General features: G+C 35.8%; 1 protein-coding gene across 3 annotated transcripts in view; it reads right to left on the reverse strand.

Moving 5' to 3' along the window:
• Nucleotides 1-25,928, reverse strand: part of CFAP47 (cilia and flagella associated protein 47) — a 300,169-nt gene that overhangs the window by 41,691 nt on the left and 232,550 nt on the right. For 2 of the 3 annotated variants that reach the window (XM_038173027.2, XM_038173028.2), the window contains one exon: nt 211-370. In XM_038173027.2, coding sequence (XP_038028955.2) covers nt 211-370 — 160 coding nt within the window. Of the gene's footprint in view, nt 1-210; nt 371-25,928 lie in introns of those variants that run through there. The other variant, XR_005262638.2, reaches the window with a different exon arrangement.

Consider the following 25,928-nt stretch of genomic DNA (forward strand, 5'->3'; position numbering starts at 1 on the left):
AATATCCATAACTGTACTGGCAGATAGTACTTTGCATTTTGTAAAGTACATACTTTGCAGGGTACATTAAAAGCTCATGTTGGATATCTAGTGCCCTCAAAAATCAGACACTTGCTTCCCCTTGGGAGCCACACACAGATATCTGAAGGGGAAAATGATTATAAGATTGAGTATCTGCAACTGCATATTTTTCCTATTAGAATAAATTACCTCTTTAAGACTTTACTTAATTCAGCAGAATCCTCATAAGGCCAGTTTTCACCATTTTCCCTCATTACATGAATTACCACCGCAGTCTCATACATTTTCATTGTATCTGGCATGAATAACACTGGGATGTCCAGTTTTTCTTTCGGAGCTAACTGAATTCCTGTAAGACAGAACAGATTGTTATTGTACCTTGGAAATTTTGAAAATCACTTAAAACATTTTATTCACATATTTACTTTTTTTTTTTTTTTTTTTATACACCATTTAACATTTTAGCATAGTGTATTGTTCTTCCTGTGACAACAAATTGCATTTTATCCTGCTCTTGCTACAGTCAAATCTTATCTTACACTACCATCTGAGGTCAGTCCTCCTGTAATAAGGTGTTTCTTGATTCTTTGATTCCATGTCCTAAAGAGAGGAGTTGACAAAAATTGTTGGAATTAAAAAAAAAATAATAAATAATAATATAATCTTGTTTGGCAAAGCAACATGAAACCAAAAGCCCTTTTACACTTCTGCTTACTGATAAAGTTTTGAAAAGAGACTCAAAGAGACTCTGAAGGCTCAAAACAAAACAAGATAAAGTGATCTTCCCATATTGAATATTCAGAGACCATGTGTAATACCATTGGGGATTACAACCCATTGGGTTGAAACATATGAGAATAATATTGCATAAGAAAAGATGAATCCAAAAACGATTGTTTATGTTTGTGACATAACTGAAATACATTTTAAAGAACTTATACTACCATTATAGAAGCCATGCCTTTTCTGTACTATTTTTCATGTGATTGACTTTGCTTGAAAAAAAAAAAAAAAACACAAAAAACCTCTATCCTGTCTGCAGTGAAGGTGACCTGACACATTCCATAATTAAGGGCCTTTTTCCAACAGGTTGCCTGTGTGCCATGTGTCAGAATATCTACCTCAGGCTAAGTTCCAGCAATGAAGTTATAGGGAAAAAAAAAAAAAAAAAAGGAAAATTAGAACAAACGAGCCATACAGTCTATCTGTTTTCAAGCTTTTAAAATAATTCTTGAAATTTGGTAGAACTGATGTATCTGGGTTAGGGTTTCAGCTGTAATTCTACCTGCAGAAAAATCTCCCAGATATAACTAACTGCATTTACAGTATGCTTTACATTTTTGTGGTAATTTTTCATGCTTACTACAATACATATGCGCTCATATAGATACATGTGCATCATTCCCTGAGAATGACTGAGTCTGCTAAAGTTAGAATGCATGGAAGAAGCAGTGCACTCTCTGTGATTGCTTCTTGTGATAACAAAAGACTGCTAGGTGCTCAAAAAATGTCACCAGGGAAACTTTTATCTTGTGCTCCACCTTCCTATAGGCTAAGTGGCTGGAGGGATGAAGACCTCAGTGCTGAGAGCTGTAGCTAAGTGAGCAATAAGAACATTGTAATGCAGTCTTGGGAAGGACAAAATACTAAAAAAGAGTTGGATGTACTGAAGTTTGGTAGACTTTAAGGGAGACAGACTAAAATGATGACAGATAGGAATGGCCAGAAGCAAAAAGAAATCAAGTAAAACACTGTCCAGGATAATTACCTTTATGATGAATATCTTGTACTGTGTTATCTAGGTACTTTCTACAGCATATAAACCAACTGGAGTTAATATGGTTCTGTAGCTGTAATGTTTTTAGCTAGAAACTCTTATAAATTAAAATGAACTAACTAAATTAAGATTGGAAAATCAATCTAATTACGAAGGTTAGGATTATTTAAAGACAAACCATTCCACCTGCAGGATTTCTGCCTCTTCCATTAACAATGCCTCAAGACCTCAAATACTGACCAGTGCTTCACATTACTATGCATTCTACTAATAGTAAGAAATTCTTACCTAAACATGTGGATTTATGTATTGTAAAGTCTCATCATGTAGTAATGGAAATTAAGTAACTGCACTGCAATCACAGTTGCATAATTTCTGTGCATTTGTATAAATCCATCATGGTATGAGCAATTTGTTTTTGAAAAAAAGTACTTGAAAAGTCTCTTATCTTGAAACAGCTCAAAAATATTCTCATTAAATATCATGTTAAATTGTTAATTGCTAAAATGAAAAAAAAAATCTTTTAATAAAGATTTATGATATTTTCTTAGATCTTAATGTTCTCAGTTGATGTATTACAAATCAAGTGTGTGTATATATATATGTATATATATACACACACACACACAAGATTTAAAAGATGAAGAATATACACATACTGTTGACAGTAGTGTGGTCTAAGAGTTTTACCTTTAAAAAATTACCAACATACCTGTCAATCCAATATCTTAAATAACTAAACTGATCATACACATTGTTGCCATACTTCCAAAACCTTCTGACCCATCCCTTTGAAATAGATGTCAGCTATAGTTCTGATAGCTCTCCTTCCATGAGAAACAAGACAGCTTTCTACTGTGATTTGTCAAACTTTGGGCCTATTCTGCTGTAGCTAAGGCAGAGGCCTGTAATATCTACAAATCTCCACTATATTAAAATTCTATAAAATTCTATTCTACTCCATTCTACATTAGAAGCTTATTCTTCAGGATATAATTAGCTTGCCTTGAATCCAAATATACACATACCAAAGTAGTATTATCAACAATAGTATGTACGCACTTTGTGACACCATTATGGCAAATCCAAACACACTGTGGAAGCATCGTAAATAAGTTTGTGAGCAATGTGACCAAAAAAGGAACAAAGATATGCACCTTCATGCAGGAGGCATTTGGGTAATGGAAGTTTAAAGATGAAGAACGAGGTAAGCAGAAGGGACTGCAACAGGCAGGACATGTTGCTGAATACACAGGAGGGATGACTGGCAAAGCCAAAATCCAAACAAACACCATGGGGAGCTGTTGAGACTGCTCCTTGGAGGGGGAGGAGTCAAGAAGTGCACAGCAGCCATAAGGACCAAAGAAAGATGGAGAAGAAAGACAATCATCCAAATTCAGTTCTTACTTCTTTTCATCACATTTTTTCTCTGTCAAGCCTGATCACTTTAACCTCCATGATGAACATCAAGGACCGAAGTCATCAGTGCTAACTATGCAGCATGAGCTTCACAACATTGTACACTTATTTAGGATATGATTACTAAAGAATAGCACTTTCATACATGTAATAATGGCTAACAGTGTGTAAGAATTGCTCATTAGCTTGAAAATTGTTGTTAGTAAACAATTTCAGTAAGGTTTTGTTTTAAAAGTGACCTATTTAGTCAGCCTCCTAAACATTCCCACCACAGATATCTCTAATTCCCTAATGGTATCTTTACACATCACACGGTTGTGTATATACATAGAGAGATAGTTATATACAGTAATACACACACATCTATTCCATTGCAGCACTGGGCAACTGTGGTTTGTATTATTTCATCCTTAGGTATTTTTTCTCTTTTCTCCTTCTAGTCATCATGGATGGGTGACCTTCAAGTTGTTAAAAGGCTTTAAGGTACAGAGAAAGAAACCTCTCCATTGCCTCAGAAGTGCAAGAGCAGCTTTAACTTGCCACAAAAACACTTTGTGTTCTGTAAAAACACTTACCCATCATTTTGCTGTGTATGTAGGAAAACACCATCCCAGCTTTTTAAGGAACACTGCACCAGCAATAGTACACACAGAAAGATGATAAAATATATGTGCAGAATTTAGTAGAAATCAACTTGACAAACCAAGTTCATCCTATTTGTTTGTGGACCTCATGTATTCCACTAGGGTTACCAAGGAAGTATTTCCTCTCTATGCACTCTACCATGGTGTATATAAATTACTAATAACAAAATTGCTGCTATATCAACATTTTATTAATTGAATATCCAGGAGCTGTTCAAGATAATTTTTGGTCTATAGTGTTTTGCCAGAATAATGTACTCAGGATGATTTGCAACTTAAAATACCATCATTAATACCATTTGCAACTGTTTTAACACATGACAAATAGAACAGACTGTAAACTAATATTTTGCTACATTATATATGCATTGCACATACTGTTTAAACAGCAGCTTAATTATGCCTGTTACAGGACATACGGCTTTTTTAACAGTAAATTTTAATACAGAGTCCATATGATATCATTCTGGGTCATTCTCGCAGAAAATTGGTTATTAAACATCACAAAAAGACAAATTTTAATATAACTGTTGAAACAGAATGTATTCACATTTTTAATAAACATTCTTCCTATTAGAAGCTGTTCATAATGACAGTAATTTTTATATCACTGGACTTGCCTGCAGCTGTCAACTAACCAACTGATCATTAACTGCTAGTAAAGATTTATTTCCTTATGATTTTGCATAGTTAAAAAGACAGATGAAATAGGCCTAATTGAAAAAAAAAAAAAAAAAAAAAAAAAAAAAAAACATATTGCTTCATGCTTCTCTTTTCTCATTCCCATTTAGAGAATGTGAACCAGCAACTCCTGACACAACAGACAATAATATTTACGTGGGCAATTTTAGCATAAATCAGCATGACCAAGCTGTTCCACAAACTCTCTGTAAGAAATTCACAGCACTTTTTCTGAATAAAGCTGCATCATATTCGGTATAAAGCTTTAGGCCAGATTTTGATAACACCTTGCTTCCATTTCACTGTACAAAAAACAGAAGGAAACAGCGGTAGTTATCAGCAAACGCACAGCTGACCCTTTATGGGCTCAAGCCACCTCATTCAAACCAAAGGATCACAATTGGAGTCAACTGCCTTACGGAGAAGCACATGGAGATCTGTCTCATCCCTTATTTCTTTATGAGGTAGCCTATATTTTAAGCCCTGCCTCTAGCCTCTCCAAAGGAAGGTAGAGAACAGTGATTCTGTTCTCAGTGATTCTGTTCTCAGTGATTCTGAACCTTTGGAGTCCACATTCTTTGAAACTTGAGACTAGAACTCAGAACTGAATTACATAATTAAATCAAAATGAGTGCATTTCTAATTCTCTGCTTTACTTCTCTGGGGGCACTGCACTCTTCGTTGAGTTCTGTAATTTCTGTGTCAGCCCTGGAAAGAATATCACTCTGAAAGCTAAAGTTAATTGAAGTAATGCAGTGGATCTCTATAGCTGTGAGGAAGCTATATTTGGAAGGATCGTAGATGGGTAAAAATTCATTTGTTGCCTCTACAATAGCTTAGGAAAATGTTTAAGAGCAAGCACTGATAAACCTTGCCACACTGATAAAACTGTGATGACAATGAGCAAAATATCCTACAGTATCTTTGAAAAGAATCATAATCTTCTCATTTAACTCATCTTAGTTCAAGCCATGTACTTTTCATATTAGTAAGGAACTTTGGTCATAAAATTTCTAGATGTTGAAAGTTTTGCTTCCTTGATGCGTTACTATTAAGTCTATAGCATCTCAGAGTAATTCCCACTGATTGTACCCAGAACAGCAGCCCTCAGTTCAGTTTCCTCCAACTGAAAAAGAGGCAAGAGATGAGGAAGATCTCTCTATGTCTTGCTGGAGTCTGATGGGAAACCATTTAAGAGTAGTAGGGTGGTCCTTTGTCTTTTTTTTTTTTTTAATCTTAATAGTTTCTCCATAAAAATCATCATAGAATAACCAGTTAAAACCACAGATGGCCCTGCTAAAATTAACACTGGTCATAAAAATGTTAGTTCAGTATAATCAGGTCTGTTTTCTAACGCTTTCCTCAGGATATGGAAAGGGTGGCCTCCACAATATTCGCAGACAATAGCTGCTGCTGGGGAAAGATTTTTAATTCTTTCTAAAGGAATTCATCCAGAAAAGTAGGATTGATTTCAGGCAGTAGAGAGTCAGATATTGCCAACACTCCAGTAAGCATCAGAAATACATTAAAAAATCATGTGTATGTATTCTTCATTTATTCTCACCTGCTAGAAGAATAAAAGCCTGGCTCACATCTGAAGACTAAGGTCTTTTTTTGTTTTTTTTTTTTCTTTTAAACAACTCTGCCAAAAGAGGTTCAGTTCTATATTCCAAGAGTTGAATAAAGTACATACAGCAGTTCTGCCTCAACTGTTACTAAGGATGGGTTCATTTTTGTTTGCTTTTTTTTTTTTTTTCAGTCCTTCCTATGAGGCTGCTTGAAGTTTTGATTCCCTTTCAGTAAAACATGATCATAGCCCTTTGTTATGGGTTCTAATTAGCAAAATGTGGGAATGCAGCAATCTGTGTTCATTTTCATACATCAGTATTATAATTAGTCAGTCTCAATGAGTAAATAACAATACAATTTTCTGGATCAACAGCCATCAGTCAACAACCTCCATCTGTGGAGATACTCAAAACCTGACTAGATATCATCCCGAAAAACCAACTTTGGCTGACCCTGCTGTAGCAAGGGAGGGCTTGGATGAGATAATCTCAAGAGGTCCTTTACCACCTAAGCAATGTGATACCGTAATTCTGTTTTCATGGTAGATCACTATACTCAGGTTTGTTTTTGCTTTTCAGAATACATATAATACATTCTTGTGTGCTAAGCCAAATATAGACATTTTCTCAATGAATCACTTGATATGTATTTATAGAAATATATATATATATATACATATATTGCATTTTTCTTCCCTCGCTACAGTTTATTTAGGTGGGTGGGATGAAAGAGAGATTCCTTTTATAGATGGTCCATGGTGAATTTATTTTTAGGTGGACTTTCTGCTTCATGAGTTATGGATTCTTCCACCAAAGGGTATAGTTGTCTTTTGACCCACATCTGAAAGCTTCAGAGAATCACTGAATGGTTGGAGTTGGAAGGATCTCTGGCAGATGTGTTCCAACTCACCTGCTGAGACAGGGCCACTGAAAGAAGGTTGCACAGGACCCTGCCCAGGCAGCTTTTGAAGATCTCCAAGGAGGGAGATTCCACAGCCTCTCTGTGCCAGTTCTGTCACATTTATAGTAAGGAAGTGTTTCCTGATGTTCAGGAGGCATCTTGTGTTGCAGTTTGTGCCCACTGCCTCTTACCCTGTGACTGTGCACCACTGAAAAGGGCCTGGTTCTGCCTGGTTTGAACCCTCCCCTCTGTTATTTATAAACATTGATAAGATCCCCCTGAGTTACTGAGTTCCTTAGTTGAAAAAATTAAGCCATGAATATGCAACTCAGATGCTAACAAGCAATTTCGCAAATGACTGGTTAAAACTTGAAAAGTTGCTTTACGAAATAAATGGCACAAGTGAAAGACTGGATGTTTGAGTCTTTAACTGAAAGGCTTCACATCATCACTATCATAAGCACACAATAAAATGTATTAGATACAGTATGTTTATAACCTTTTTGCTATTTTATGAATCTTGTGTTAATACAATTTCGTACACTTCTGGCAGAATATTTCTGGCTTCTTTCATTCATTAAGAGATTTAATTTAGAATGATTTTTTTTTTCTGGTACTAAATAATAGATACAAGTTAAACATTTGCTATTTAGATTAAAATAAATGGATTGAGAACAGGGCTTAGTAATTAAATATGTTGTTTCATTTAATGCAATTTATTTTGCATTTAAACAAAGCTTCTCTAAAAAGCCAAGTGTAAAGTCTTCTTTCATTTATAAAATTATATTTCTCTAACTAATAGTCTATAGTGCAATTGTGGCTAAAAAAAAAAAAAAAAGCCACCTTATTTTGCCAGAAATACCTATTAAATTAATTTATCATAGATGTGCAGTAGCAGTTAATCTTACAAGGGTTAAGCATGTCAAGGGAAAAAAAAAGGGTTCTAAGCACAGCAATCCACTTATTCAGTGTAACCAAAACAAGAAAAATTAAACTTAAAATATTTAACTGAGAGAACTGAAAAATACATATAAAAAAGGTCATGAAAACCATGAAGACCACACACTCACATTGAGAAAAAGTGGATGATAATTTTTAAAATCCCCAGTATAAGATTACTGATTAATATTAATATACTGCTTAGTATATTTCAGAAGAAAGTCTCGCTCACTTCCATACATATCAGATTGGATTATCCACTTAGGTATAAGAATGGTTTTGCAGTAATACAGAAATTGAATAACATCATAAACTGTGGCTCAGCACAAGATTTACCACTTATCTCCTAAACTCTGGTTGCTTCAACTTTGACTTTGGTTAGGTGTTACAGAGCTGTCAAATCTTAAAAATAAAAAAAAAAAGTAATTGCCTCATGTAAATGCCTCAAATTGTATCGTGTAAATTCATTTACACTATACAGTCAATACTATTTTCCATTTCTGCTGTTATCTTATGCATTTGTCTTGGCAGACTGGGATATCTTTGCAGTTTCCTTTCAGAGGTGTTGGACTCTGAAAGTGTCCACCTGAGACACTCTGAGAGTGGTGGACTTTGTGTATCCTTTACTAAAATTCAGTGAGTAAGCATATTAGGAAAGACACATTTGAATGGCAGGTGCCAAGAACAGCAAGAAAGCAAGGCTGAACAGCAGTTCAGAACAATACAAAGGTCAAAAGTGAGAATGGGAAGATGACTGCAAGGAGAGGGAAAAGTGAGCAATAAGACTGGAAAAAGAAAGAAACGAAACAACTAAGGGACCAGAAATAGGGTGACAGGCATAGACAGTAACTTGCAAGATGATTCTATGGTAGAGAACAGTGGAGACTACCAGACTGCTTTATATAGAAGTATAGAAGACACTTGGCATAGGGAATGCCAAATAGATAAGAGTAAGGAGAGAAGAATAAAAAATAAAGATAAGATTTTGTGGGATCATTGAGGCACCCAAAATCTAAAGGTCTGCAGCACAGTATTGTCCTAAATCCAAAGTTGTACAAAGCAAAAGGCATACTTTGTAGCCAAAGGAAAAGAAAATGCAAGTCTTTTTCCATATCAGTACTGCAAAAGATGTATAAATATGTCTTTTTTTCTGAATTATACAAATTGTGACACCTCAAAAAAAGCTAAGTATAAACTCAGTTTATATAAGGTCATTCAGCCCTACCTGAACTAATTAACTAATCTTATTTCTTTACACATTTAAATATTTCTGACATTCTCTAAAGAGATGAATTGATAAATAACGGAATACAAGATCAAAACCATGGTGAACCACAGAAAGATTCAAAACCACAGTGTGGATAGAGAGGGACTGCTAGGGCGAGTAGAGTAGGGAGAGATAGTCATATATTTTAGAAACGGGATCTGTTATGTTCCACCCTACTATGTTAATTTGAAAACTATGTCCCACTCAACCCCTCTCCTCCTTTACTAAATGAATTCACTCTGTTCTGCATATGACAAAATACAGTCTACAAGCATTTAGTATCCTACCTAAAATCTTAACCAAAACCAAACCAAACAACCAAACAAACTAACAAAATAAATAAAATTAAAAGTAAATAAAGCAAATAAAGTAAATAAAATACCACAAAGTAAATAAATAGCCACATGAGTATTTTTAAAATGCAAGAAACTACAAGAAAAGGCAATGTCATATGCTTTTTAAACAAGTGTGTTTTTTTTTTAGTACCCAGACACAAAAAATCACCAAACTTTATCCCTTCTTTCTTAAAGAATATTCACGTTACCCTAAGATAAAGTACTAGGTAAGTAAATTAAGACTATGACAGCTTCCTCTTTCCTTAATCTTCTTCTAGACCTAAACACACATAAGAATGTCTTGAGTTCATGGCTGAAAGAAAATTGTAATTGCTTGTTAGGTGTAACTAAATTTTTGACTTTTCAAATATCAGATTATTTTTGACAGATATATTTTTACTTTCATTTTAAACTTGGATATATGCATCTCTTACTCCTATCTCTGAAAGCAGTCAAGTTCTGAAGCTATGGCAGATTTTAATCAAAATTTGCAAAGAGGTATAAAATTGGCAATGATGCTGGTGACGTTACATCCTTCTAGTTTTTATATTCAACCAAAAATTGTACTGTTTTTTACAAGTTGCTGGAAGATGTATCACACTTCATATAGTAGATGGTAACTGGAAACAGATAAGTCTCCAATTGACTCTTGGGTGTGAATGGGATACAGTGATTATTCAGCGCTTTTGCCTTTTCAGAAGTTGTTTGCTTGACATAGTTTATAACCTTTGAAACAGCCAGTTTAGATATTACTCTTTTCTGTGAGTCACATATATATATTTATTGAGTTATAAATTTTCATAGTCTCAATACTTATACTGTTCATCATTCAAGGTTCACAGGTTTTTGTAGTATGGCAGAGCTGAGCACTATGATGTTATTTTTTGGTTTCTTAGTACTCAAGAAAATAGTCAAAGTTGTTAAGAAGAATCCCTCATGAAAAGTAACTTTTGCCCACTAATTTGAATTATGCCATCAAATGATAGTTCTGTGAATCACATAACCTATGACATGGTATAGAATTTAGAATTTGCATGGAGGGATAATGTACTTCTTAGCGAAATACTTCCCATACTAGGAATATTTATTTATTTATTTATTTTCTGGAGGAAAGGCTTCTGTAGCCCAGTAAATATGATCTCTTGCCATTACTATTAAAAGGTTTTTTAGTGACCTTACAAGATAGGGTCTCAGGATTTAATTGAGATTTGTCTTGGTATAAGCTCGTTTTTATCATAAGCTAGTTATGATAACAAAAAGGTTTGTATTGGGATATTTTAAGTTTATAGAGGTAAAAAGTAAACATCAGAGCCCTGAATTGGAGGACTGTGGCTGCAGGAACAATAAACTCCCAGCTAATTCCAAGCTTGTGGGGAATTTGCTGCTCCAGCTGGATGCATATAAGTCTACGGGGTTTGATGGGATTCATCTTAGAATACTCAAAGAGCTGGTTGATATCATTGCAAAACCTCTCTCAACTATTTTTCAACAGTCTTGGGAAGCTGGAGAGGTCCCAGTTGACTGGAAGCTGGCAAATGTTCCAGTGTTCAAGAAGGGGAAGAAAGAGGACCCTCGTAGTTACAAGCCTGTCAAGTCTTACTTCAGTGACTGGTAAAATTATGGAGAAGATTATTCTGGGAGTTATAGAAAACTTGAAAGATAGTGCAGTCATTGGTCACAGTCAACATGGGTTCACAAAGGGAAAGTCCTGCTTAACTAACTTAATTTCCTTTTATGACATATTACCCAACTAGTTGACTAAGCAAAGCCAGTTGATGTGATCTTTTTGGATTTCAATAAAGCTTTTGATACTGTATCCTTTTAAATAAAATGTCCAGCATAGAGCTGGACAAGTACATAAAATAATGGGTGAACAATTGGCTGATGGATCAGGCTCAAAGGGTTGTAGTAAAGAGGATTACATCAGGCTGGCAGACAGTCAGCAGTGGGGATCCCCAGGGCTCCATTTTAGGGACAGTTCTCTTTAATGTTTTTATAAATGACCTGAAAGCAGGACTTGAATGTATGCTAAGTTTGAAGATGACGATAAATTAGGAGGAGATGGGCGATGAGACGCTGGAGAGCAGCCTAGAAGAGAGGGATCTGGGGGTCGTGGTAGACAACAAGTTGAATATGAGCCGGCAGTGTGCCCTGGCAGCCAGGAGGGCCAACCGTGTCCTGGGGTGCATCAAGCACGGCATCGCTAGTAGGTCAAGGGAGGTGATTGTCCCACTCTACTCTGCGCTGGTGAGACCTCCCCTCGAGTACTGTGTGCAGTTCTGGGCACCACAGTATAAAAAGGACATGAAACTGTTGGAGAGTGTCCAGAGGAGGGCTACGAAGATGGTGAAAGGCCTGGAGGGGAAGACGTACGAGGAACAGCTGAGGGCACTGGGCCTGTTCAGCCTGGAGAAGAGGAGGCTGAGGGGAGACCTCATCGCAGTCTACAACTTCCTCGTAAGGGGGTGTCGAGAGGCAGGAGACCTTTTCTCCATTAACACCAGCGACAGGACCCGCGGGAACGGGGTTAAGCTGAGGCAGGGGAAATTTAGGCTTGACATCAGGAGGGGGTTCTTCACTGAGAGGGTGGTTGCACACTGGAACAGGCTCCCCAGGGAAGTGGTCACTGCACCGAGCCTGACTGAATTTAAGAAGAGATTGGACTGTGCACTTAGTCACATGGTCTGAACTTTTGGGTAGACCTGTGCGGTGTCAAGAGTTGGACTTGATGATCCTTAAGGGTCCCTTCCAACTCAGGATATTCTATGATTCTATGATTCTGTGTTGACTACCTCAAGGGAAGATAGGCATAGCAGAAAGATCTTGACAAATTAGAGGGCTGAGCAATCACCAGCTATGAAATTTAACAAGAGCAAATGCCAAATTATGCACCTGGGATGGTGCTACCCTATCTGTTCAGACTAGGGGATGAGAATGTGGAGAGCAGTGCCACAGAAAGGGATATGAAGGTTCTGGTTGATGGAAAATTGAATATGAGTCAGCAGTGTATCCTGGCAGCCAAAAAGGCCAAACATATCCTGGAGTGCATGAAGTACAGCACTGTGAGCCAACTGAGGGAAGCGATCATCCCACTCTGTGCTGGTGCAGCCACGCCTCAAGTCCTGTGTGCAGTTTAGGGCACCAAAATTTAAGAAAGATATAAAAGTATTAGGGAGCATTCAGAGGAGGGCTACAAAATTGTTGTAGGGTTTAGAGGCACCAAGCCTGCCAGAGTTCAAGAAACATTTGGGCAACACTCATAGGCATATGGTTTAGTTTTAGGTACTACTGTGTGGAGCCTGGAGTTGAACTTGATGATCCTTGGGGTGCCTTCTATCTTGGGATATTCTATGATTCTACGACAATTCTATATTACACACCTTTTCACATGTAATCCTCAGACAGAACAGTAGTTTCTGGAACTGTGGATACAGCTTTTACATGAACTACTCTAAAAGCTGTCCTTTGAATTGAAACTTTTCTGCTATTCAATAGCATTGTAGATTGAATTTCTTTGTTCATATAAGGGAAATATTCACAGCTTAGCCAGAATATTGCTGCAGTGCAACTGATGCATTTTGGCTATGAGTTGATACTTTCAGAGAATATCCACCAGTCTTCATTCCTCTATCTCTCTTGTGTTACTTCTCTCTACACGAAAAGCTTTATTTCTGAATTTTGAGTATTTTCTCTCAGCAAAATAAACATTTTATCTTCACTCTACTGTATTTTATATGTTACACATCATAACATTATAAGCTGCCAAACAGTTCTGTCTAGTTATTCAGTTTTAGATATAGATTATGTTTAAATTGTAAGACTTCATCAAATTCTCAAAACATATCTGCTGAATTCTCGTGTTTAATAGGATGTTTATTATGGTCTATCGGGTTTAATGATTCTATGATCTGATTTCCTAAGGGATAGCTGAGATGTGGCATGAGTTTCCAACCATAAAGACAATTAGCCATTCTTTACTGGGAGCTGTGCATTGCTTCCTGTTTTGTGGGCAAGATTAAAATTAACTTCATATCCCTCACTTAGAGCAAATTAAAGTAAGTATTCCAAAAATGTGAGTTGTTGGCCCTTTAAATTCAGAGATTAAGATGTTTTTGGCCCTCCAGGAAAAGAACAAAATGATTAGAAGCAGATGTTTAGGAAATTATATGGACTTGAAAATTTGTTAAGGTAAGAGACAAAACAACAACAACAAAAAAAAGTCTCCCAAAAGAGAAAAAATCCACTGAAATTGGGAATTGCTATTAAGAAGTTTCAGAAGGGATCAAGAACATAAATTACTTGACAGCATCAAGATGATTCTGAATAGTACTGACCCAGATGAAAGGCTCTGGATGACTAAGTGGTAAATGGGAGCCACAGTCCTTCTGAACAGATGTGACTGTTGAAGATCCTGTACATCTGTGCGAATCCAGAAATGGAATATGTAATCCACAGTGCAGGAGGCAGGATGACTATCATCAACATTTTCATATGAAATACAAACCGATTGTCTACAATTTTGCTTTTACTCACTTTTGCACAAACTACTTTTTTTTTCTTTAATAGTAGGCAAGCTATTTTTCTTTTGATTCAGGAAGGACAAAAACAGGTTGTTATTGCTGGTTCTTTAAAAAAAAAATACAGTAGTGGGTAAAATTACATGAAAACAATACTCTTTCAGGAAGAAATACAATACTCTTTTGAGTATTGTCTCAGAAACAATACTCTTTCTCCTTCTTTCATAGGAAGGAGATATTTTAGGACAGTTACTGCAACTTTCACTGATAATCACTCCTGGTAAAATAACCGGGAATGAGAATTTTCATGGAAGTGGTTAGGATTATCCATTTTAAATCTGTCAAAATGAGAGGCAGCTAACCTTCAAATCTAGGGCATGTTCCTATTCTATATGGTTGGGAACAGTCTTTAAAGCAGCTCTGGACATAACTGACTTGCAATCAAGTTGAACAAATGTAGGGACAACAGCTTTTCCTAGTAGCTGTTTGTCATAGGTGTCAACTGTAGAAAAGGTGCAGGAAGAAATCTTTGCGTATAAAGGTAACATTGAACAGATCTTCATAAACTGTCATTTGGCATCAACTTAAGGGAAGAATGAAAACGTTTATTTTCTGATATATAGCAGGAGTTAGAGAAGTTAGAAAAGAGTTTAAAAAAAATAAATCACTCTGTAGTTGATTTTGCCTACAGTGTACCAGCCTTTTCTGAGGGAATATATTAGATTACAGTTAATTTCATTATTTTATCTCTTCCTTTTGTATAATAGCTAATGATCACAAAATCTGAAAGAAGAGGGTGATTATTTAGAGGCAGATTGCAACAGTTATATGTAAAGAAAATAAAGCTTGAACAATTAATATCTATGTATACTGTTAAAGGTACTCATTTTCTTGCCCCTGTTTTCATTCTTAAGTAGGAAAAGAATATACAAATGAATATAGTGGAAGTTCTGAAAATGTTAAGTTAAAAGTATTTTTTGTCATTTTTGACTGAACCAACAAAAGCATGCTAAAAGCATGTTTACGTATCCAGAACTCTCCAGCTTTTTTCATTTTTCACTGCTAAATAGTTCAGTCTTTGTGATCATCCAACTTGACCTAAATACACGGGATTTCTTAGAACTTACTTTGAAACATCAAGGTTCAGTCTAAACAACTTTTCTTGAATAGAATATAATTAGAAAAAACAAGGCCACTGGATTTAAAAGTTTCCAATAATGGTGAATCCTCCACATTTCATTGAAAATTATTCTGAATGATTAAGATTTAGCACTGATTAAGCTCCTTGTTAAAAATGTGTAATATTTTGTATTAGGCTATTGAATAACATTGACCTTGTTTCTATCCTTGCTTTTTCCTGTTAAGAGTGAATAAACATCATTAACATCATTCTCTTTTTTAGTAAAGTAGAACAAATGAGTCACAACCAAATTTTTCTTTGATCAGCTACATAACATGAGATCATTGAATCTCACATTCTCATCTTGAATTATTTAAGCATGCTTACATTGCAAAGATGAACAGCATCTGTAGAAGGCAACATATGATAACACTACCAAGTGGAGGGACTCAGTTTATAAGTAAATAGGCTCCAGAAAGTTTGAAAAAGCTATATTTCTCTAATCAATAACAGGCAGATACAGCACAAAGAAAGAAAAAAGGCATTTTCACTTCATTCTTAGTAGGGAGGAGAATTGGGTAAATTTTTGGATTCAGGTCACAAAAATAACATGAAATTTCATTCTTGATTTGGAAAAGAGGAAAAAAAAAAAAAAAAGAAAAGAAAAAAGGACTAATAGGGTACAGATGGTGATTTTGCACTTGAAGAGATGTAAAGCAATCTGAAAAGATAAAGATCATCCAAAAATTCCTCAACAGCTACTGGCATTATGTTGTTACATTTTGTATTGTGGTCTTGTGCTATTGTGTGAATAAAACTGAATTGCTTGTTTGTGCATGTTTAAAAGTGAATATATTACTCATACAGGTCTGTGTAACAGTTTTTTTCAGCAATCAGTTTCTTATTTTCCTATTTAGTAGAAAAGACAAATTCTTATACAATGGCTAGAAAGAAAGAATTGTATCAGCCTCTAACAGGACTGCAAACAACTCAGCTGATGGTTTCTGCCACCAGTATGTAGCAGAAGTAATACAAACAGTAGCAAAGCTCTGGGATTATTTTATGTGATCAGTATTCATCGTGAAAAAGGCAGTGAGACCTGTAATTAGTAGATATCAATTTTTATGGCCTATTAACCTTTCGTTTTATCTTAAAATTGCTGATGAAGGAGGAAGAGATTTAATCTATAAGGGATTTTCAGTGTTTGTGAGGCAATCAGATAAAGAAAGGTTGGACAGTTAAACATAAAAAGTTATTGTGAGACTATAGTTTTTACTTCAATTTACAAAACAAAGATATTTAGCAAAAGATTCTACTAACACAAGCATGTAAATGATGCAGCCAGAAAACATGATTTGAATTTGGTATGTTCATCTATTACAAAATCTCTCATATATTTACTGGACTACACTTAACACCTTAAAAAGGAAGCTAATAGTTCCAATTTACAGATTAAAGAAACTGAAGAATATGAGGAAGTTTCATGGACTTATTGACAGTTGCACGGAATAGTTTGCATTCTGAGCCTCCTTTTTGACCTTGCTATGAAAATAATTTTCCAAATGATTTCCTCTAGATTTTACTTTGAAACAGTCACAGCTTTAATATGGTAAATTTGTAGTATATGTATGCTTCTGTTTCTCTGGATTAATCTAAAAATAATGTTAAATACCTTCCCTCGAGAAAGTGGAGATTTATGAAAATACAATTATCAAGTACTGCAACAAGATGTGAAGGTGGGAAGTACTTAAGTATTAGTGAACTTTCATTCCCTACTTAAAATTTTAAAGGTTATAGCTATTTTTGCAAGCAAACACAGATTTGTACCTAAAATAGTGTATTAACAGTAACATCAGATATGTCAGACCCTTGTACAAACATCATTAAAGGGTAAATTTAATGTCTTGGCATGAAACTAGTGTCTGATAGATTCCCAGAAAGTTAACCACACTTTTATCTTTACTGTCACAAGCTCTTAAATGTGTTGTCATCTCAAAGGATACTACTACTGTGTAAAGAAATAACTTTAATTTCCCCCCACTCAGCAGAAGAAGGTTTTATATCGAGTGCCTATGAATGTAAAAAAGCATCTTATATATCTTAACATAAACACTAATGCCCAGTGAAGATTGTTTTGTTGCATGCTTCAATGTTTGTGAGATACCACACCTTGTAATAGTAAAGGTTATGATTCAAGCGCTTTTCATCTAATTGTAACATAGATCTTTGTTCCACATTTCCCTAAGAATATACAAATTACGTCCTCTACTGAATGTCAAAATCCTATCTGCTTGTTCATGTACTATGATTTATGAGCTGGTTAGGCATTACATTAGAACAGACACAAAGACTGAATTACAGTTAAAGCAAGTTTGCCTCTTTGACAAATGGCAAAAGCAGTACTCAGTACCCAGACTTATCCTTCCCCCTTCAAATTTTGGTATCAGTAATGTAAATCTTTAAAGAAATGAATATTACTTAAACCTAAGTATTTGTGTCAGATTCAAGATAATCATTACAAAAGTTGGCATGTGAAGGTGTTCACCTGATCTTCATGTAAACAGGGAAGGTTTCGGTACAAATATTGTGAAAGCTTAAAATAAGATCATATATGCATCTATGCATCATAAAAGGTAGAAGAGAAAGAAATTTAATTTTACTGAGACATCCACAGAGAGGAGAGAAGTACCAGTGATAAGCATTCTTTTCATAAATACATTCAGACAGGTACAATCCCAGCAGCTTTATCAAACCAAAATAGGCTTTGTCTAATCATCCAGGCATTGTGACAGAAGTAAATCAGGGAATCTAATTTTCCCTTGTAACTGAAAGATATCAGTTTTTAATGAGAATGTGAATAATTTATTATTTCCCCAGTAATATATATATATATACATATATATATATATATAAATTAATACTTTGTTAATCTTAGTAATAATATGACAAAATATCTAGGGAAGAGAATTAATGCAGCAGAGTAGTAAGGATATCATGTTCATTTTAATTAAATTATTCCTTCCCTACAGTGAACAATTTTAGACACCATTTGTCAAGAACTGGAGCTATAGTATTATTGACCCAGGTTAGGTTTAATAGCATCTTGTGGACAAGGAGAAATATATAATTTTTAGATGAACATGTAGATATTGGCATAATTAAAGTATTTATCAAAGTAATTAAACACACAAATTATCCCACCTCAAGTCATACCACAGCAATTAAAATAGATACCTAACATGCACATTTACATTTCATGTAATTTTACTGCTACTGAAGCAGATGTTTAAATTTAAGTTCCTATTTAGGAAGTGTCTGAAATTTAAATTGAAATGAAACATACCCCAAAAATTAATTAAAATTAAGCCTACCTGAAATTAAACATGCCTGAAATTAAATATATCCAAATATGCTACTGAATCAAGAACTTCCTCCACCAGTCAAAACTGCACAAACTAAATGCATCTTTCCCTATCATGAATACCTTGTTAGACTTTTGAATGCAACTTTTAACAGCTATTATTTCAATTAATCACATACCAGACCATAGAATCAAACATTTCATTTGTGTGTGGCTGAACTAAAACTGATATTCTTCATATACACGAATATATCTTTCCAACTTTAAAAATCTGCCTTCAGTATGTTACATTTTTGCCAATGTGTATACTTAAGCTAATATTACCATGGTGGATGTCAGTCTTAAACTGTATTTCTTTCATATTGCAGCAAAAATCTTAAAGTATATCTGTGAATGAGACTAATATAAATGCTTTTGCCCATATGAAGACATTTAAGACTTTTCACTTGAAAAGCAGTGGCACATAACGCACAACTGAGAAAACATATATCACCTTGTTCCAATGTGCAACTGGCCATCCTGACTACAAAATTCAGCTAGGCAGTAAACCTTTGGAAAACTCCAGTTTACTTTGTCATCCCAAAGCTATGGACAACAACTTGACATCTTTACAAACCCTTGGATTTTTTTTCAGGATTTTTTTCAGTGGAAAACCTATTGTGTATTCTGCTGAGGTCCAAACAGCATTTTTCCCTGCATCTATAATTCTTTATGATTGTTGATAATGACAAAAACTGAATGAGGAGCAGAGAAAGAGGAGAGATCAATTTTCATCTGATATGCTCAGTGACTACAATGGTAAATCCAGGAAGAGTGCAAGTTGCAGGAAGCTTTCATGATTGTCCTTTGTGGAACACCTTTGTGCTTCATCATTGCCCTTTGTGGAAAAACCACAACATAACTCAATGAAAAAAAAAAAAAAAAAAAAGAATACCATGCAAACTAAGTGGGACTAATGCCTAAAGGGGTATGGAACTTATTAGGGGATACAGGGGGAAAGAGAAGAATCTGGGGGCTGCACAAAAATTATTATGGGATGTTTAGGGAAGTGAATACAGGAGGGAAAATAGAAAGGTCAAAGTGAAAGAGGGAAGAACAAGCAAAGGAAAATAAAGGTGAAAGAGAATAAAAAATGCCAGCTGTGTACGCAGGTGTTGGTCAGTAAGGTTGTCTGGCTAAGCCTCAGCCTTGATCATTGTCTATACTCATTAAATCCTATTTACATCTTCTATAAATACACCCCCTGTCCTGAACCTCTCTGTGTTTCAACCAGTAGCAAGGCTAAAACTGGACTTGCCAGCAAGTAGGATGATGCCAGAGTGCCAGCTACTGTAGAAAGTCTAAGGACCAGTTATTGGAGAGAGTGGTATTTTGTGTAGGCAGTTGGATGTCAGCTGCTACTTAATATCAAGTGACACTAGCCAACAAGATCACTAGTGTCTGGTGACCCATGGTAAGGACCACTGATTGGATAAAGGGTCTACAGACTGCGTATGCATACAGGACAGACTTAAATCTGTCTGAAATCATGTATGTACTTGTAAGCTAAATGAACGTTAACTGTATGTTCTGCTGGTGAATGTCAAGCAGGACCAGACAGGAAGTAGGAACAGACCAAGATCCAGAAAGGATCTATGTCAGTGACCAGATAAGAAGCCTACAATCCAGGCATGAGTCTTGGAGAAACATTTACATGAGTGTTGAATGTTTTTATGCTGGTGAAGGAACTGTTCTCTGTGTTATCTGTGTGGTTGGCTTGTGCTTGTGTATATGTATGTGCCTGCTGGTCTGTCTGTGGGGATAACTGCTGCTCAGCCAGTCTGCTGTGTGGAAGAAGACCCTGGCTCAAATTCAGCTCCATCAGTGGGGAAAGGAGAACTAAATCTTCATGGTCCCAAAGTCCATTGATTTCTAACCTCTAACAGTTTGAGGTTCAGGTGTTTTTCAGCACCCTAAATCCTTCAATACATCACAGACCCTCTTAAATGCTAAGCCTCTTTATCTAGCAAGATTTTTTCTGCTACTGGTAACAATTTTGGATCAAGCTGATATACATGTATATACTGCTAAACTACAGCCCAACCAACACTGACTCCACCAAGAAGTAGAAAAATAGGCTAGAAAATAGTCTGCATGTCCACCACACTCTGATAGCTTTCCTAAACAACTCAAACGAGTAGTCCTGAGGACTTAGTGATTAAATAAAAAACAAACCAAACAAAACATAACCACACCAAAATAAACCAAATTTCCTTTCTATTCCTTGCTGACTACAATTCAGAATGAGATGGCATGCAGTCGACATTGCAACACATGAACATTTTCAGAAAGCAACAGAGATAGATATCTACCAAGGGTTGTCAAATAGAACAGTGGGTGGAGAAGGAAGACAAAGAATTTATAGAGTTCTGGAAAATATGCAGAAGCAAAGTTGAGTGCTTGGCAGGGTAATTATGGTATTATTTCTTTGTTTCTATAATTTTGACTTGTGGAATTAGTTTTTATACAAGTACAAGACAAAAAGAGACATTCCTGTTTAACATACCTGGGTCTGTGCTACGTCACACCAAATTCCAAAAGAGACACCAGGCACACCTCTGGTATTTGCAGTCCCTCAATATGATAGTTAGGCAGAGCACCAAGGGTTTGTAAAAAAAAAAATCATATAGTTGTTTTCTAAATACCTGTACCTAGTGTCTCCTCACACTGGCACTAGAGCCTGGACTTCTATGAACAAGTGATACTATTTAGGATGAGAAAAAAAAAAGGTCAGAGTAGGGATCATAACATCATACTGAAATAGATACATAAAACCTTAACAATTGGGAAACAAAACTTTTAAAATGAAGCTGAAGTACACAATGCTCCTGCAGGGCAGTTAAATCAAATTCCTATTAAGGGAAATCTTGAGGCTTAACGGCTCACTGCCTTTAAAGCTTGAGCCACTATATTGAGAAGAATTGTGTTTCCACTGTGGGTAAAAACTGTTATTTAGTTACTGAATGCTACTATAGTTACTATATATGGAATTTGACTTTCACTTAGCTTTTGTCTTATATTTGAGACTCATTCTTCATTTCAGTCTAAAAAGCTATTTCTTCTTTGACAAAACAAAACAAAGAAAAAAAATCAATGAAAACATTTATAAAATAAAAAGGGCTTTAGAAAAACTCAAGTGTCAAAAAAAAATAATGCATTAATTCAACACTGTAGCTATCAGGAACTCTTAAGGTATAAAAATTCAAGGTTGAAAGTTCAATTTCAAGACTGCCTTGTAGCATTTATGTTTTAAAGTAAAATCTGTGCCCCACATAGTTACTCAAAAAATAAGTCTCTAGAACAGATTATAGTAATAAATAATAATAATAAAAAAGACATTAAAGTTCAAACCAACCAGCTCTTCTCCTCAGCCCCACAAACCACTTTGTGGAAAGCATCAAATTTTATCATCATCCTCCATCTTCAAAAGACTTACACTAAAGATTCAGCTTCTTTCCTGCACGTGTCTTTTTATTTAAAAATACAATATTTTGAGTTAATGTTTTCAAGAACTTTGTAATTATTTTCAGGGAAAAAAAAAAAAAAAGTAATATCAATGCTGGGAGAGTTTTGTTTCTTTCTTTCCTTTTTAGTCTACTGTTCACTTTCAGCAAAATTAGATATAGATCTCTATACACTCCTTCAATGTTTTGTGAAACTCAGCTTGATAGACAAGAAAAGTCAACTGAAAAACAGCAAAGAAGTACAAAGAAGTACAACTGAAAAGTTGTATTTCTCAGTGAGGAAGCTACCAGCTAGTTTAGAGATGGGAAGAAGCAGTCTTTAGCTTATATATAGGGTGGAGTGTGGATGTAGAAGGATCTTGCACTGATGAATTCACAGGAGATAGACATGTTGTGGAGGTCAGAAAAATGGGTATAAGACATAAGTCAGTAGAAAATCAATCACAGAATCACAGAATTTCTAGGTTGGAAGAGACCTCAAGATCATCGAGTCCAACCTCTGACCTAACGCTAACAGTCCCCACTAAACCATATCCCTAAGCTCTACATCTAAACGTCTTTTAAAGACCTCCAGGGATGGTGACTTCACCACTTCCCTGGGCAGCCTGTTACAATGTCTAACAACCCTTTCCGTAAAGAAGTTCTTCCTAACATCTAACCTAAAACTCCCCTGGCGCAACTTAAGCCCATTCCCCCTTGTCCTGTCACCAGGCACATGGGAGAATAGACCAACCCCCACCTTGCTACAGCCTCCTTTAAGGTATCTGTAAAGAGCAATAAGATCGCCCCTGAGCCTCCTTTTCTCCAGGCTGAACAAGCCCAGCTCCCTCAGCCGCTCTTCGTAGGACTTGTTCTCCAGGCCCCTCACCAGCTTCGTCGCCCTTCCCTAAAGCTTCTTTAGGTCTGGTAGTCAAGGAACAACTAGTTTGATATTGCTGATAATGTTCACACTGTACATGTGCAGCTGGCAACAAAAAATTAGTGCAGATAATTTTTATTGTCAGTTTAAGGCTAAACATAAATTTACGGATTGTTTACAGGATGAAACAAACCTGTGTCTCTGGAATTTTCACTGGGTTTAGTACCTAAACAGGTCAAGATTAGAAGCAAGAATGAAGAAAAGCGGAGGGCAGGAAGCAAGTAATCTTACTGAAGGACACATTATGGCACACATCTTGTCCATCCTCAGTTGTTATCAAATATATTAGCAGCAATATGCTATTCTAAGACAGAATTAATCATCTTTTCATTCTCTAGTTCTATTGAAATTCAGGGAGATAATTTCTTATCAAGTTCTAAAACACAGCAGATATTTTTAAATAGAGAAATAGGCTAAGATAATGTTAAATAACAGCCTCCTCTGAGGCTGATTTGCATAGTTTAGATGCTCTGAAGTGCTATCCTCTGGTTGTTCAGTAACAAATCATGAGATTCTGATGAAACCTGCTGCATGGTGTAGCTTAAATCTGTGAGGTAATTATAGCTTGAAAATCTGTTTTCCATGATAAATCCACATGGGAAGCTTTATGTGAATTTGCATGAGAGTATGCAAAAGATGGATTTCTGACGTTTTCCCTTCTTTCATTTGCATCCTGAAGATCTTTTTTTCCTCTCTCTTTTTGCAACATCAGGAAAGCACGCTCAGGTAGATAAATCAATTCCTTATGTAGTCAAGGTAATGTACTGTTCTACTCTGAATTCAAGGAATTGTTTTTAAAAGAACAGCAACCAGCAACCAACACTTCCTATTATTCTTATGGTATTGCATTTCACTTCATTCAGTTTAAGATATTTCATTGAAACAGTTGCCTGGATTTGAAAAAATAAATGTATTTCCATACCATATAATTTCTAAACAAAACAAAACCTAAAAGTAGAAATAGTGCATAGAACAAGCTTCATAAATACATAGATCATATGCCCTGAAGACATTCCAGAAAACTAAAAAGAAAAGTCTTTAAGTTTCATGGTTCATTGTATTAGAATATTTTCATGTTTTGTTGTACCAATATATCAAGCATACCTGTTTCAGTGCTGAAAAGCCTGCAAATCATTAACACTATAAATCACACTGCCTATAACTAGCCTTTCCTGTAAGAGCATTTTTGAGCAGATTCCCCACAGAGCAGATTCTCACAGTCAGCTTTCAAGAGTGCATTAAAATGTTCCTGCTGATTTACTTATATTTTCCATATGAGGAAAGCCTTGAATGTGTTGTGTCTTCAGAGAGATCTACAGAGTTTCCCATGCTGACAGTAGAGACAATCTGCATTCAAGATTGCCATCAGCTTGAATGCATTGACTTTGTCAGCATACTCCTCTGGAGATAGGGATTGAATTGCATCATTCATGTTGTTATGGTATGTTCCAGTAGTGTCGTCCTCTTTAATAAAGCACACTTCTCTCTGTCAGCTCTAACATGACAACACCACTGTTACAAAGATTTCAACCAGCTGAGAGAGATGAACTGGGTGATTCAGCAACCAGGAAGCTGCCATGCACATGGAGCAGAAGGGAGTCCCTTGGCTTCCTCTTCTGCCAGAAATTTTACAAGGCAAATCTTGCTTTTACATCCATACAAATTCCTGAGTGTCATGGCACTTCAGAGATGTCAGAATCAAGAAAGATGCAAGCTGAGGGTCTAGACAAGGCAACAGTCATGTACATAGGCAAAAGATTGCCAAGAAGATGGAAAGTCATTGTCTTGCATACAACTTGAGAAAGTTGTTCTTTTGAAGTGAGCATAAACAGTCATTTCTTAAAGAGCATATGTAATCTTGTGTTGGAGTTCACTTTCCTGTGATGCTAACTAACCACGTGCAGCACAGGTGCACAGTTTTGCTGAGAAAATTGCTAAGGTGTGAGAAAATACCTAAGTCTTGAAAGATAAGAAAAGTAAAAACACATACAGAAATGTTGAGATGATAGTAACAGTTCCGGGGCTCAACAGGATACAGCTGAGTTTAAAAGACATAAAAACTCAAGAGAAAAAAAAAAAAAAACAAAGAGCAGTAAGTGGCAACATCATGGATCAGCCCATTCCAAGAAGCATGGAGACTGACCCTTTCCTAAATGACTGATGGAAACCTGGGCAGCAAAGATGCATCATGAGTCTCAGTGAGCATACTAATACCAAGATTAGCAACATGTTAGTCATGGTTATCTAGTACACTTATAAGTAAATAAATCAAAGCTGTGCTTTTTTAAATTGTATACATTCTGATTGCAGAGTAAAACATGTTCCCACTAGTCCCAAAGTCCTAGATATAAAGGCAAACAGACATCTATCGCCTACCCACAAAGCCTTTTGTATAAATGGTATCCATTAAATAGTTAATGTACCTGTGAGACAGTACGTGGGCCAGAAGGGGAAAAGGAAAAACTAAAACCAACAACCTAAATTTCAGAGCAGCCTAGGATCTATTCAAGCTGTTCTACCAAGGTTTACATAATTTTCAAATTTGCCTAAATGAGGTGCTCAAATTCTTGCTCAAAAATTATTATGACCACTCCAGGATAAGAAATTCTGCTGTCTACTTAAAATCTTCCTCACAAAAAAATCCATGCTAGCAGTTATTTATGCTATCTAGAAGATGTTCAAAAAAGCTAAATCAAGAATCATGAACTTTGTTTTTCCATCTGCACCATGGGCATTGGAAGTTACTCGCATGGACAGTGGTGGTTTTTGACCTAAAACTAGACTATGTTCCTGAATTAATCTTGTGTAGCATGAGTAATTAAGGCACCACATGAATAGAACATCTGTTGAACAGTTTTATTGAAGAAAGTGAAATTTCATAGTTTCAAAAGATGAAAATTCAGGGAAGGAAGGAAGGAAGGAAGGAAGGAAGGAAGGAAGGAAGGAAGGAAGGAAG

This window comes from Anas platyrhynchos, chromosome 1 (genome assembly GCF_047663525.1).
Source record: "Anas platyrhynchos isolate ZD024472 breed Pekin duck chromosome 1, IASCAAS_PekinDuck_T2T, whole genome shotgun sequence".
In the NCBI taxonomy this organism is placed as follows: domain Eukaryota; kingdom Metazoa; phylum Chordata; class Aves; order Anseriformes; family Anatidae; genus Anas; species Anas platyrhynchos.